The sequence below is a fragment of the Seriola dumerili genome, unplaced genomic scaffold, assembly GCF_002260705.1.
Source record: "Seriola dumerili isolate Sdu_G_001 unplaced genomic scaffold, Sdu_1.0 BDQW01000068.1, whole genome shotgun sequence".
Classification (NCBI taxonomy): Eukaryota; Metazoa; Chordata; class Actinopteri; order Carangiformes; family Carangidae; genus Seriola; species Seriola dumerili.
The window spans coordinates 10,251,658-10,266,893 of NW_019174323.1; the positions used below are offsets into that span (position 1 = coordinate 10,251,658).

Below are 15,236 nucleotides of genomic sequence, written 5' to 3' on the forward strand. Positions count from 1 at the left end.
CAGGTAGGCTCCTCACACAGAGTTTTAGATAGGCTACCATTAGTGGCAGACACTATTTAGGTACTACTTCCACTGTACTAAAAGCAACAAGGATAGAACAGTGCTAATACCTGATGCAGGTTTGGCTCACCAAGAGGTTGTTAGAATCAAGTATGGCTCCTGCCATGTGTCCAGATTGCTCAGATTGTTTAATAAGTGTTGTAAACAAGGATGACACATTAAATGTTGGATTGGAACAGTAGGCTAATGATGTGAGTCCAGTAACTGGCTTAGGAAAGACTTGAGTTTGGAGCAACTGCATTCACTGGCAACTGGGGCAGCTACATGGGGCACTACACACAGACTAGTGTTTTAACTTAAATTAATTTAATAAACTTTCATGGTGTGTATGTCATGTGAAGGACTTGGTTAAAAAAAAAACTGCCTTAACCCATGTGGCCACATTGATTCTTCAGTTTTGTTTCGTCTTTCCTTGGAGGTTTTTCCAGCCGAGTTAAAATAAAATTCAAAGACAAGATAGTTCTGATCTCATTACCACTGTCCTTTCCTGATGTAGCCCATACATCCAACCTGGCGTTTGACCTGACCACAGTCTCCCTCGCGCCTGTGTCCTCCTCAGGTATAAAATGATCAGCGTTGGGATTTGCGGGTTAAGGACGCTTAGAGCAGGGCTTTTAATGTCATGACGTCAAATTAATTAGCGGCCACTCTGATCCTTTCAGCCTCTAAGCCGCACTCTTTACTGTTCTGTCTGTCGGCGGACACAGGATGCATTAGTGACTCCCTCGGGGACCGTGGTGGAGGATGCACGTCCGCGCAGACGGATGCTACTGAGCAACCCTACCCTGTAGGCCGCACAAAAACACTTGTTTCCTCTTCGTCTCGACATTTCACCACAGGTGATGCTTCTGTGAAAGGAACACAAGAATACACACAATTTCAACATGGCAGACAAGGATAGCGTGGAGAAATACCTGGAGAACAACCCTCAGTTCGCCAAAGAATACTTCGATAAGAAGCTGCGCGCGGAGGCTCTGACCGCCGCCTTTTCTGCACCTGTCGACGTCAAAGACACCGCATCTTTCAAGGATGTTAACTCCGTGCAAGAAGCCGCCATCATCTTCGAGCTGGTCCAGGAGATGCAGAAACAGGGAGACATGGAGCCCTCCCTTCATAAAGTGTTGCAGAGAGTGGCCCTGATAATACAGGCCGACAGGATCAGTTTCTACTCATGCCGGTCCAGAAACGGAATACCTGAGCTGTACACTTGCCTCTTTGACGTGACTCCAACATCCAAATATGAGGCAAACTTGGTCCATCCGCAGGGTGAAATTGTGTTCCCTCTCGATATGGGTATTGTCGGTTTCACGGCACAATCCAAAAAGCCCCAAAACATTCCTGACGTCACAAAGGTGAGGAGCAGTGAAGTAGCCGCGGGATTCAGATTTTGTCAAAAATGATATGGCGATGCGGCCTGTGCACTGTAAAGTTATTAGTGAAGATGAGCAGTGTAGGTTTGGTGGACCTTTAAAAAGACGAAATCACTTAAATTTATTGTTTTATAAACTTGACTTTGTCAGCTGAGGGTCATTGGCTGGACTGTAGGCCACACAAATTAGTGTCCCTCTCATAGCAGCCTATATTTTCTTTCTAAATGTGCGTAGTATGAGATGCACAAATTTACAGACTGATTAATAAATTACCACCACACGTTTGTCTATTCAGTGCGGAGCTGATAGAAGTGTCATACAGTTTGTTTTTGTTTTTTTTATTCTGCTCTGCCTGTATTTATATATTTAGGCTAACACTTGAAATTCTTGCTGTTACTGCTTTGAAGATGTAGGCTACCTGCAGGGATTCAAATAATCCCACATAATCCATCTAATGATATTGAATAGAGTGATATACAAACTGAAAATCAGTGATACAACATATTAAGGAAAGGGTTTTATTTTACATTACATAATTTTAGCATGCAACAAATTTAATGAAAACTATGAAACCTACATTCCCTACTAGATTATTATAATAGTCATCTGAAGAATACTGACCCATCTAGTCCATTGACAAATGTGTATGTAGCTTTTTTGTCTTATGCTGCTAATGATAGAGTATAATTGAATATTTATCACTGAACAAACAACCAATTGTAGTTTATGTTTTTTAAATAAAGATCAAACAGTGTGGCGCCCTGTATCTGTGAGTGTGAGATACATTATGATGATAAATCTTTCAATCTGACAGGCAGTTCATGAGCACATGAAAAAAACAGGAAACTGCATAGAATGAAACGAACAGTTTTAATTGTGTTGCTGTATGTTAATGATGTTATATTTAAGCACAACTGATTTGAAGTTTTCTTTGTCTCTTGATCCAGAATCAAAAGTTTTGTGACTTTGTGGACAAACAGACTGGATACAAGACCAAATGCATGCTCACTTTCCCTCTGGTGGCTGAAAAAGAATGCATTGGAGTCATCATGGCGCTAAACAAAATAGGAGCCGATACGTTCACCCCAGAGGATGAGGCTGTAAGAACACACAGTTAAACATTAATATTCACTCTTATCAGTAGTGACTCAGTGAGCTTGAACAGGTTTTGGAAACTCTGACTGTTTAATAAATTGAACTTAAATTTGCCTATTACAGTATCAGATAGAGGTACTTGAACTGTATTTATTGTGTCCTCTTTGGAATAAGAAATATCAGTCACAATACACCCTATTTTGCATGAATTATCTGTTACGGTACTGTTACTTGTCTGCTACTTTAAAAAGCCTGTGCTCTGCCACTTGAAATTTGCAGCTAAATAAAGATTATTGCTGTAATTACATCTCACCAGTAGGGTGCAAAACACAACCATTATGATCAGTGAGAATCAATCAGACCCGACTGACGTGATTCGGTTGCTTTTGAGCATTCAGCTAAAAAAAAAGGCAAAATGAATTAACCAGGAATATGTTATCTATAACATTCACTACTGTCTCTTGTTATTCAAAGGCCATACATTCTCACTGAAGCATGGTTCCATAAAGAATGATGCGTAACGTGATTCTCAGTCATTAGAACAAGAACTGAAAAAGAGATTTAAGGAGATGATTGGCAGAAATGATGCACAGGGTAAAGGTTTTAACTACTAAGATGTGTTATAGTGTCTGATATCTCAGTATTCTTTGTGTTAGGTAATTCTCTTTCTTGTTGCCCATTTTCTCTCAGATGTGTAAACTTTAAAAAACACACTCATATTTACGTGATCAATCATCAAAGGGCTTGGTCATTTTATCAGCCTGCGAACACTTGCATGTGTGACTAATGTAACATAGATCTATGTAAACCCATGTCCAAATAATGGGCAATCTGTATAAAGATTAGCTAAACGTGGACTTAAATGACCTCATGATGTGTGATTCACAAGAAAGAGTTTAGTTTAAGCCAATGTTTTCTGATCTGTCAAATCTAAATGTCATCATATGTGAGCAGCATCCTATGTTCTGTTCTCTTAATATGACAAATCACACCTTTTCTTAGTCAAATCTGTACTGCTTTTAAACATTTTTACATGTGCCATTGTCTTAAATCTGCTGCCGTGTATTGATGAAACCTCAAATCTGATTTTGTTCTTAGCTCTTCCACAAGTACATGAACTTTGCTCAAGTCATCACCTTGCAGCATTTCACAGCCTACATGTTCAATGTGGAGTCCAGGAGAAGTCAGGTAAACTGAACCGTTGCTATTCGATAAATAAAAGGGAAGTGGGGGTGAGAGAGTGGGTGTGCCGTACTGTGATGTTATCCAGTGGGACTCTCCTGTCACCCCCACTGTTATCTGTCTGTTGGTATTTTTAAATCATAGAATGCTCATACTATAAAAATGAACATTGAATTACCTCCATTCTTTGCTCACAGGTGCTGCTCTGGTCAGCCAGTAAAGTGTTTGAGGAGTTGACAGACATTGAAAGACAGTTCCACAAGGCGCTCTACACCGTAAGGACATATCTACAATGCGAACGATACTCAGTGGGCCTGTTGGACATGACCAAAGAGAAGGTTGGTAATGCAGAATAGATTCAGTTTTGCGGACTGGATTGAGTTGATAGCGTTAATGGCTACAGGCGTAAATAACTTAAAACCAATACTGTCTGTGTTTTTCTTCCTGTAGGAATTCTATGATGAATGGCCAGTTAAACTGGGTGATGTGGAACCCTATAAAGGACCAAAGACGCCAGATGGCAGGGTAACAAACTCATTTTCCTCCTCATTACATCAGTTTTTGTCACGTGTGGAATTTTAAATTCTACTCTCTTTTAACTTTTTCATTGTCTAACATAGTTTGAAGACGATCAGTCATTTCTAACAGGCTTCTCCTTTTCATACAGGAAGTCATCTTTTACAAGATCATTGACTACCTCCTGGAAGCTAAAGAAGAAATCAAAGTCATACCGTAAGCAGCATTAATTACATGCTATAAATGCACCCAAACTAATTTAGTACATTACAGAGTCCACCTGTTATAGTTTATTAAATGGAGGCATCCAATGCATTTTAAAACACATGAGACAATCGTGCTTGCCCACCCATTAATTCTGCATCTGTCTGGTATTTGAACCACAGACAGTTCTGAGGGTTTCTGAGGAGTGTTATTTGGGAACTAACGTGATGCAATAGCTGAGTAAATTTGAGCTGAAGGTGGAGCGTCAGCACTGTTTAACATGCTTCTCAGGGATTCATTTGCTCAATCCAGCTCACACAACTCTGTGTTTCTATCTTTCAGTGGTCCACCTGCAGATCACTGGGCTTTAGTCAGCGGGCTACCAACCTATGTCGCAGAGAATGGCTTTGTAAGTCTCTCCAGGCTGCTGCAGGGCAATTCATTACCCAAATCACTAGAATAATAAAAGAATGACTGTAAAGACATAGAGAGACATACAGTGACAGTAACATAAAAATGAAGTAAGAGTGGAGAGGCAGAGATGGAGCTGAACATACAATGGGCAAAAGAGTATGTCACTCCACATTTAACAATTTTGCTCCACAAAATAAGCCGAGTTATGTAGGTCAGTGGTTGGGTTGGTGGAGCGTATTTGTGGCTTGGGTTCAGTTAAGGGTCAGTTTAAGGCACTGAATACATAACAGGATGCCTACTCCATTTAGATAAAAAAAAAAACTATAATGAACATACTGTAATTCCATTCTGTAAATTAGAAATGTAAAGTAAGCTATAACAAGCTAAGATATTATTCACATAACAATTATGACAATGATTGATTTTATAAGCAGATATGTAACAAATACTAATAACAAAACAACAAATGTTTTCCATGTGAGTGCAGATTTGCAACATGATGAACGTGGCTGCAGATGACTTCTTCACTTTCCAGGTGATTACACTTTAACCGTCCATTTGCTTTAAAGCAACATACAGGACACCCATGCACTTGTACATGGCCACCCGTATTCCACATATGCACACGATAGAATGAACGTCACCATCTGCTGTGTTACACTTTTACTGATAATGTACACATTCAGACGTTGCCCTGCGCAATATGCTGCTTTCATATCGCACTGTCTTGATGCTCGTATTCAGGAAGAATTGGAGCCCTGATTCAAAAAGATTTATTTCAATGTCTTTCAGAAAGAGGCTGTGGACGAAACGGGCTTTGTCATCAAGAACGTCCTGTCGCTGCCCATTGTCAACAAGAAGGAAGAAATCGTGGGCATCGCCACTTTCTTCAACAGGAAAGATGGCAAACCATTTGATGAACACGATGAACAGATCACTGAGGTCAGCACCATGCATTTCTCTCTCTCTCTCTCTCTCTCTCTCTCTCTCTCTCGCCATCATACAGAATGTCTCATTTTGGGTATCATGTTGTCTGTCTGTCTGTCTGTGTGTATGTGTGTGTAGACGCACTCTCGTCAACACTTTACACCACAGGTCTCCCCCTACAGAGGGAGAGATTCGTTCTTTTTTTGGTAGCGTGTTGCAGCATAAATTTGCATGTTAATGAAGAAACGCTGCCAAAACAGCAGTAACTTCATATTGCTTTGACAAATGGAGGTTGCTGTGGTCAAGTGAAGAAAAGTATGTAGAACTATCAGTGCATTTATCAGCTTAATTAAAGAAGTAATAACAATAATTATAAATACATCAGGGTGGTAGAATAGAAGGGACCAGTTCTCTTCTTTTTTGTTTGGATATGTTTCATTCCTCTCTTTCTTTCTCACTCTCATTGTTTGTTCCAGGCCCTGACACAGTTCCTGGGCTGGTCAGTGCTGAACTGCGACACCTACGACAGGCTGAACCGTATGGAGTGGAGGAAAGAAATCGCCCAGGAGATGCTCCTGTACCAGACCAAATGCACCAAAGATGAGCTGCAGTCCATTCTGGTCAGTGTCAACCTGAGTTTCCCCCCACACTTTCTCTCCAGAGGCCTACCTTTGATCTCTCAACATTTGCTCAAGAAGCCTCTCAAGCAAGAATTAAAAGTAGTCAAAGGTTAATCCAGCATGAATAGCTTTTTGAGTAGCAGTCCTCCAGTGGCAGCTATTAGAGGACTAATAGAAGCTCTGATGGATCGTTTATCCACTTGGCAGCTAACATTTGAGATGATGACACGGCGGTTTACAAGGTTACAGCTTGGAGTACTTGTCTGCAGTGTCTGAAAACATGACATTTGAATGCATTTACTTCTTTTTGTAGCAGATGTAAGAATTCAAGCTCTAAATTGTTATAGATGATGGCAGCGTGTTTGTGGGTAGAATGTAAATTTAATTTCAAATTGATTGTTCTCTCTTTTATAACCAGAACACCAATGAAAAGTTTGGTGCGGAGCCTGAAGACTGCGACGCGAAAGAGATGTACAAACTATTGGTATGTTTTCTTTGATCCTCCAGAAAAAATACTGAAACTCTGTGAAAACAATACATACTGTAGTATTAATACAGTCATCACAGGCATGCACAGGCACACGCAAAATGAATAAATGCATGCATAAAATGATGAATGTGCATATTATTATTAACTATCAGCCTCATTTAGGAGTTCAATTTCCACTGTAAAATGTAATATGTAATGTGAAATAATCATTTTCTTTACTGTTAACTATCTGAAGCGTGTCAATTCGTAAAACACACACAGTGTAATCATGTAGTCATCTTGGCTTTTTTGAGTGCTGAAGGAGTCATGCTTGCCGTCTGTGTGGTGTTTGTGCAGAGAGCAACCTGCCCGCCAGCTGACAACGTCAATGGAGAGAGCCTGTACCTGTTCTCCTTCAGTGACTTCCCCGTTACAGAGGCTGACCTCATCAAGGCCGGCATTCGCATGTTCTTTGAGCTCGGAGTTGTTGAAAAGTTTAAAGTTCCTCCCGAGGTGAGTCAGGCGCTTATATCGATGAGTCTACCCTAAAAGGAAGCTCTTGATGGTGGCTTTTCTGAGGGGATCACCAGATGTTTTTTTCTGAAATGCTGCCATTGTTTAGCTGAGATATAATTGTGTGATTGTGTGTGATTCTTTTTTTTTTTTTATGGCTTTGAGGGGCTTTTTTTTTTTTTTGCTGTCATTTGCCATTAAATGAACCTTGCAGTGAGTTCAAACATACAGTCAAATCCACGGGGAAATCATTTGGAACTCATTTACTTTTAAAAAAAAAAAAAAATTATGAAATGTGTCTATTTTAAAATACGTTAGGAAGAGAGACAATGAGCCTCAGAGAAGCAGAGTGTTAAGTAACATCTGTGAATCTTTTGGGCTGACGGGCAAACTGCCATGGCTCTGTTTTGCAGGGAAAAGACAAGTAGGTGTGATCCTTAATTAACCTCTCGAAGCATATGCTGTAGCTACAAATCTGAGCGATACCCAGCGGTGTAGCTGGGAAGGCAGAGTGGATTTCCTTAAGCACAAGGGCTACATGAGTACAACACACTGGGTTACAGCTCATCTGAATGCCCTCTGGAAAAATTACATTTATCATCCTTCTCACTTTGTCTTTTCCCTGACCTCGTTCTCTGAATAATACCCACCCTCTCCCTCTCAGACACTGACCAGGTGGATGTACACAGTGAGGAAGGGTTACCGTGCCATCACCTACCACAACTGGAGGCACGGCTTCAACGTTGGCCACACCATGTTCTGCCTGCTCCAGGTAAACGTCTGTGCAGCATCTGCCTAACTAGCTTACGAATGAACAGGAGTATCTTCTATCTGTTTCATATAGACATCCAGTGATCCCAATAACTTTGACTCTGCAGCTTATGGGACAGTATATAACATCTGGTGACAGTTAAACAGGCCGCTATGCTAAATTAAACCACTTACATAGGCCCGTAACATGTTTTATTTCTTCATAAAGCTAATTGAGTATTTCACTAATACAGGTGGAATCATGTCTAATGATCACATTATTGTGCTTAAAATGAGTACTGATAATGTCCAATATTAAGCTGATTCAGGGTTTAAAAGGTCTAGAAACAGGCTACAGATGAGAATGTAATTGTCACCATGGACAGGACAGATCATTTTATAGGTGGCTACAATCTATACCACACTCACACACACAAATACCTGCATTCCTCTTCCAGACAGGAAGGCTGAGGAAGTACTACTCTGATCTAGATGCCTTTGCCATGGTGGCTGCTGCTTTCTGCCATGATATCGACCACAGAGGAACCAACAACCTCTACCAGACAAAGCAAGTCAAAATTCATTTGTTCTGCTTGTGTTTCGAAAGTGCAGATATGTGCGTGCAATGCGTGTCAATTTATTTTCCTATCTTTGTCTTGTTTTGTTTGTAGGAGTGCAGCTCCTCTGGCCAAACTTCACGGCTCTTCCATTATGGAGAGGCACCACTTGGAGTTCAGCAAGATACTCATGGGAGAGGAGGTACGACACGGCATCGGTCAAAGAGTTAAATAACAGACTCACTTAGGGAAAACCCGACAGACATTTTGACCACTCTTCGTTGTCTCTTGCAGAACCTGAACATCTTCTGCAACCTCCAGAAGCGCCAGTTTGAGAATGTGCAGCACATGTTTGACGTCTGTATCATCGCCACTGATCTGGCCCTTTATTTCAAGTAGGTTTTCGGAAACATTCAGCCCCAGCTAGTGCTGGACGTGAGATAATGCTAGTGGAAGACTGGCTGACTATAGCTGATGTTGCTCAAAAGTTTAGCTACACCTGGTCGATGTTTGACTGTCTCCCTTTGTCCTCCTTTTTGGCTGACTCAGGAGGTTTTTTATTGGAATCAATTTGTGTATTTGTTATTTTCTTTGGTCTGATTGACTGTCCTTTATTTCATCTTGTTTGTCCTCACGCAGAAAGAGAACCATGTTCCAAAACATTGTGAATGCCACAGAGCCGATGGCAGATGAAAAGGAGGCCATTGCCTATATTTCCAACAACCCCACCAGGAAGGAAATCATCATGTATGTATCTGACTCGGGCAAGAAGATAACACCACTGTTGTCCAGTTTACTTTGAAATGTATTTGTCAGACAGCAGACCCTTGCAAAGCATCAGCATCACTGGCAGGGTGTCATCTTCTCTTCCATGACTGTCTGTATGTCTCGCACCTCCAGGGCCATGATGATGACAGGCTGTGACTTATCGGCTATCACCAAACCCTGGGAGGTACAGAGCAAGGTGGGTGACCAGGCTTCACATTGGCTGATTTTAGAAATATAAAGAGAAGCTTGCAAGAAGCAAAGCGGTCACAGAAAGCACAGGAGCAAACAATACACATAATAGCTTTTTAATGTAGTTTGTTCTGCTAACAGCAACCAGTTCAGTTTTTTTACTTCACATTTATTCCATCCTGCCTCCCTTCAGTCTTTTATCAGGTTATTACTTCCAGACAATATATAGAGCTACAATCGTTTTATTACAAAGCCATGGCAACAAAAACAAGCTGGGTTTAATAGGCCACTTGTATTATAGCTTTGGTTGTTACTTTGAGATCAAATGCTAAAAGCTTTACAGAAAAGAAGCTTTACAGAGAAGAATATCCTGAGGCTGAATTGATGTGTTTTTTTCCCCCTTCTCACTCACAATCCTTTCCTCCTCTATTTGTCCTTTATTTCCCTTTTTCATTCTTTATTCTTCTGTCTGTTTGTCTCCAGGTGGCTCTGATGGTCGCTGCTGAATTCTGGGAACAGGGAGATTTGGAGAGAACTGTTTTGGACCAACAACCAATTGTAAGAGTTTTAGCCCTTTTCTTTCACATCACTTACACACTACTTTCTTTTTTTTTTTTTTTTTTTTATAGGCTGTGATTTAAAAAAAATTTACCTCCCTTTTTTTACACCTGAAAATCTCTCCTCTGTCTCTCTCCAGCCCATGATGGACAGAAACTGTGCCGAACAGCTACCCAAGATGCAGTGCGGCTTCATTGACTTTGTGTGCTCATTCGTATACAAGGTAATGATAGTTTTTACACCATTCAGTTCCTACAACTAAAGACAGGTATGTTCATTATACACATTGAAGAAGGAGTGACACAGACACGGATTGTGTCTTCCCCTGTGTCTGTGTTGCAACAGTTCATCTGTAACTGCTGGAATCCAAGCACACACACAATCTAACAGGGATGTCGGCATTTAATCCAGCCTCGATTTGATTTTGATTTTCTGCAAAGGGAAGAAAAGCACCATAAAAAAACAGATTCTGCCCATGAATTGTTTTGACTCATTTCAGTTTAGTCAATTTTGTTACTTGCAAGAAGAAAGAACTTTACAAATGTAAACCTTAAAAGCAACTAAACCCATTTATTAACCTTACTCCAAGGCTTCAGTTTAGTTTAAAGTGTGACTTATGTTTTCAAGACAATATTTAATGTCATGCTGAGCTCTGACTGTGCTGTGAACACTGATCTTTAAAGCTGGCTGTATAAGTTTAGGATTTGATGCGACTGTGTCACAAAGTCTCATACAGTCTCTTTATAAGCTTTACAGGGGTGTTGTTGTAGGTTTAACCATCTTAGGCTGGATAACAGGATGTATAGAGATGAACCCGTTGAACCCAGCTCAGCAGGAATGTTAGCTAGCTGTCAGGATGGTATGTGGAGAAGAACACGCACATAGGCAACATGCATAACAATGAACATGTGTCAGGCATCCCCTGTGGACTTCTCCCTCTGTGAATAACAAATACTTAACATGTAGTGTGTTTCCCTCCATTTGTCAGGAGTTCTCCAGGTTCCACAAGGAGATCACGCCCATGTTCGATGGTCTGAACAACAACAGGTCACACTGGGCCGAGCTGGCCGAGGTGTACAACGCAAAGATGAAGGCCATCGAGGATGAGAAGAAGAAACTGGAAGAAGAGGAAGCCAAGAAAGGTAAAGAAAACCTACACTATGATCCAGTTCATGGTCTGATAAAAGATCAGTGTTGAGAGTGATCCTGTATTTATATATCTTTGTTATTTCTGTGTGTTTATCTAGCTGGTGGTGGAGGCGATGGAGGGAAGTCAAAGACCTGCACCATCTGCTAAATTCCTCCAGTGCTTGGATCTGGACTGATTGCGGTCTAACTAGGACTAGTCTAGGCTATGCTAGCCTATAATTCTGGACAAGTCATCTAGTTGGAACTCTGCTAGGCTAGCTCGGTCTGGTCTGATCTACATCAGCGTAGTTCTCACTGGTTAGGTGCTGTCCGCTCTTGTGCAGTCCAGTCCAGCCTTGTTTGAGCTGGCCTGGTCCAGTCTAGCCTACTTCAGTCTAGTGTAGTCAGGTCTGGTCTACAGTCCAGTCCAGATTAGGCAAGTTTAACCATTCTCCACGGAGAGTCAGAAACATCACCAAGAAGTAATGATGGGACTCTGACTGCAAGAGAAGCTGTTTGACTCTGAAGGTGCGATGTACTTGAAACTTCCTCCTTCCTCTGCTTCGTACAACACACAACCATGAACAATTGAAAAGCAATATACACACGGACAACATGTAGTTCCCCTTAATATAGCAATAATCAAAACCCTCCTGACATGCATGGTTTGAAACCATGGTTGGAGAAGCTCATTAGCTGTAGTCATACATTCCAAGTCGAGCTAAAGCACAACCTTTTAAGTATGAATCGCTTGAATAGACTACTACATGTACTGCATGTGGGTGTGTATCCATGCCAAAGCAATAATTTTCACACAGGATTCCTATTGGCAGTCACTCACCACACAGTATATGAGTACTGTAGTTCGCACAATGCACTTAGCTGCTGCTGTTCTGGCAGTGGCAGGCCATGCACAGAAGGCGGGAGGGCAGGCAGGGACAATAAGCACAGAACTTTATACTTACAGGGGTCAGAGGAAGTGGGTTAGGACTATGCTTTTGGTTAACAGTTTAAGTAGCTTGGATAACATTGAATGAGATGATTGATTTCATGAACACAAAAAGAGGGAAACTGCAATCTAAAGGATCTGTTAACACTCCATCAACAAGGGCTGATGTTTTCTTACCTCAAAGGCGCAGGTGAGTTATGTAAGGGTATGTTTTAATATGCAATCTATCTATATATATATTTTTTTTGATTCTTTGTCTGAGAATTTTGTACTTCAACTGTCCTCATGGATGGTGAGTTAGAGACGAGGCCAGCTTTGAGAGATGGTGTTCTGAATCTGTGAACAAATGCACACTAAAACCGCATTCAGGCATCAAGAATATGTTTTGAATTTGTGCAACTTTATCGTCAGCATTGATGAACAACCTGTGAGCTGTTTAACTTGTATCCAACAACCTGGAAAAATAACTGAAAATGGTAATTTACATAATATTTACACCAATGTTTAGAACAAACTTACAATTCAATATCAAGTCACAAAAGATTTCTTTTAAACGTGCATGATTTCACATGTATATAGTTTATAACATAGCAATTGTAAAATGTACATTGTGTAAACTTAATAATAACTGAAGCATAAAACTTATTTTAAGGATGTAAAAGCAACCCTTGCTTCTTCAGAGGAGACAGGAGTCGCAGTTAAACAGGGAACAGTAGATCTACCTCTCCTGTAAGAAGATTTGATAGAATTTGATTTGATTGCCAGCCAGCATTTGAGATCCACACAGCTTTAGACTTTAAATACCCTTCTTACAGAGGAGGTAAAGCAGGCTACCAAGCCTTATCATATGAATGTGCAGATGACTCATGTTTATAAATGTATTTAAAAAATGATGCTGCAGCATCATTGACTGTATGATTGTTCAGGCCAAAGTCCCGTGCTTCTTCTTTCAGCACTGATGCAACAGTGAGATGAGTCACGGCATCTCAGGGTGACTCTCCCCACAGAACCTCTTCAAACATGTATACTTGAATTGAACTTGAGCTAGTCATGCATGTAGATTGACAGTACACCCACCCCCCAACCCCCCACCTCCCGTGCACTTTCTGAAACACTTTTAGCAACGACAAGCTGTGTCTCTCAAATGCCTGTTACACAATGTCATCTCCTCTAATCAATGAGGCATCAATCAAAGGCACTTAATCCTATCAGAATGGCTTTGGGACTACCTGGAAACTCCTTTTCTGCTGCTTGAGGTGAAGTGAGGAGCTGTCACTTGAGCTAAAGCCGGTTCCTTCAAGGATCCTCTGTGATCCTTTGTACCAAATGATGCACTGTATACTTTCTACGTATCCCATCAACTGTCTCTCAGACACTAGAAATCTTATCATTTGATGTATGAAATGACCTCTACTGTATGTATGTGTGATGTAATATGTGTAAGCAAATAAAGGATATAATGGAAGTGTAAGAACAGAGAGAATTGCTTTTTCTCAATATGGAAGGTGTATAGCACATGCCATGCACAATGGGGGGGACACTTTATCTCTCATTCGCACTCGTGCACTTGAAGGTTAGACAGAGACAGAAAAGGAACTTAAGCAACCTTGGGCTTAGCTGCAACAGCGCTTGTTCTTAGTCACATATCGTGCAGGGATCTTAGAGGCTCCAAAGCTGGATGAGCCTCGGAGGAAAGAGGATCAGTGGATTGGTTCTGATCTCTGCCCGATACAGTGTTGTCTGGCTATGTTCAACATCCTGTGTCCTGCCGGCTGCAGTTTCGGCATGCACAAAACTTAAGGTTGTGTTTTGTTATGTATTAATTTTAACAAGAATACAGCAATTTTGAATACAATAAACCATAGAACATGTATGAAATTTAAGAGCAGCAGTGCACCCCTGTATGTGTGTGGTTTGAGTGCAGGATGCTACTGAGACCTCCCCTGAGAAGATGGAATATTTGGCATGAGGAAAGAAAGAAGAAGCCCTGTAATCTATCATTTTGTGGGACACTTGAGCTCGTCAACATGACCTTTCATTCCCCAGACTCTTCAGGAGTCAGTGGGTGCAGAGCCGCCCACTTCTCTTCAAAGGGCCCTGCTTTAAAATTTCCATGTTAAATTTAAAGACCCGCTCCACACACAAAAATGTGTTTGCTTATTGCTAGTTCACTTGAATGTTTGACCTTCTTTCTGCAGAATGATGTACAGTATGTGCAGAGTTTCAAAATCTGTTTTCACATTGATCTGCTGAGGGTACAGTTTGAAAGCCAATCGTAGTCAAACAGGCAACTTACATTTAAGTGTGATGTGGGAATTTGAAAATTGCTTCCATACATATTCCATAGCTCCTACGGGCTTTTCAGTAAAGTAGGAGCTATGTCGTGTCCAGCAGAGAAATCTATTTGCATTTGTACATATTTATAGATTCTGGATTTGTCAAGGACAGAGAAAGATTTAATTTTCTACTTATTTTGTTGAAAAGCCATATCAAACACAAATCTACTCATTTTTCTGTGAGTTTTCTATCCCTCTTAAATTTTAAAAAGTTGTTGTTATTTGAGATTTAAAAATTCCTCCCAGGATATTGGTAAAATCATATTCCACCTTCACTGGAAAACAACAAACTGTTACTGCTCAATGGACCATATTTTTATTGCACTTAACCACCTGCTAGTTTACATTGCCATCAATCACAGAGTAAATGACTTCTCCTGAGAAAGCAGTGAAGAAAGTTCAAGCGAGACAGACAGAGCAGTAAGAAGTACAGTAATTGTCTTTATTTAAGCCAAGGTCTATAATCTCCCAGTTTCCTGCTCTGCAAATTGAAGTTAAGGTAGCGCCTCAATCTGCCCTTGGCCAGAGGGACATCTCGAGCTAATCCTTGTTGTATGTCAGTCAGAGCAGACTGCTACTGACTACTATTTCATTGAAATTTTACACATGCAAGAAACCGTACTACTGTGGA

General features: G+C 40.8%; 1 protein-coding gene across 1 annotated transcript; it reads left to right on the forward strand.

Moving 5' to 3' along the window:
• The first annotated feature begins 800 nt into the window (after positions 1–800).
• On the forward strand, positions 801–13,728 carry pde6c (phosphodiesterase 6C). Its single transcript, XM_022742659.1, has 22 exons — positions 801–1,412; positions 2,378–2,530; positions 3,624–3,713; positions 3,905–4,045; positions 4,158–4,232; positions 4,375–4,439; positions 4,770–4,836; positions 5,329–5,376; positions 5,634–5,783; positions 6,245–6,388; positions 6,807–6,872; positions 7,215–7,370; positions 8,035–8,142; positions 8,579–8,688; positions 8,792–8,879; positions 8,972–9,072; positions 9,317–9,424; positions 9,578–9,641; positions 10,118–10,192; positions 10,332–10,415; positions 11,181–11,334; positions 11,440–13,728. The coding sequence occupies exons 1-22, from the start codon at positions 945–947 to the stop codon at positions 11,487–11,489; spliced, it is 2,565 nt and encodes an 854-aa protein (XP_022598380.1). The 5' UTR covers positions 801–944; the 3' UTR covers positions 11,490–13,728.
• Positions 13,729–15,236: the final 1,508 nt, after the last annotated feature.

Bases quoted from the DNA above. Each gene is read 5' to 3' on its own strand.
- pde6c (XM_022742659.1), top strand. From the start codon at position 945: ATGGCAGACAAGGATAGCGTGGAGAAATACCTGGAGAACAACCCTCAG. The intron at 8,880-8,971 runs GTACGACACGGC...TGTCTCTTGCAG, and splicing joins AGATACTCATGGGAGAGGAG to AACCTGAACATCTTCTGCAA. The intron at 9,073-9,316 runs GTAGGTTTTCGG...GTCCTCACGCAG, and splicing joins GATCTGGCCCTTTATTTCAA to AAAGAGAACCATGTTCCAAA.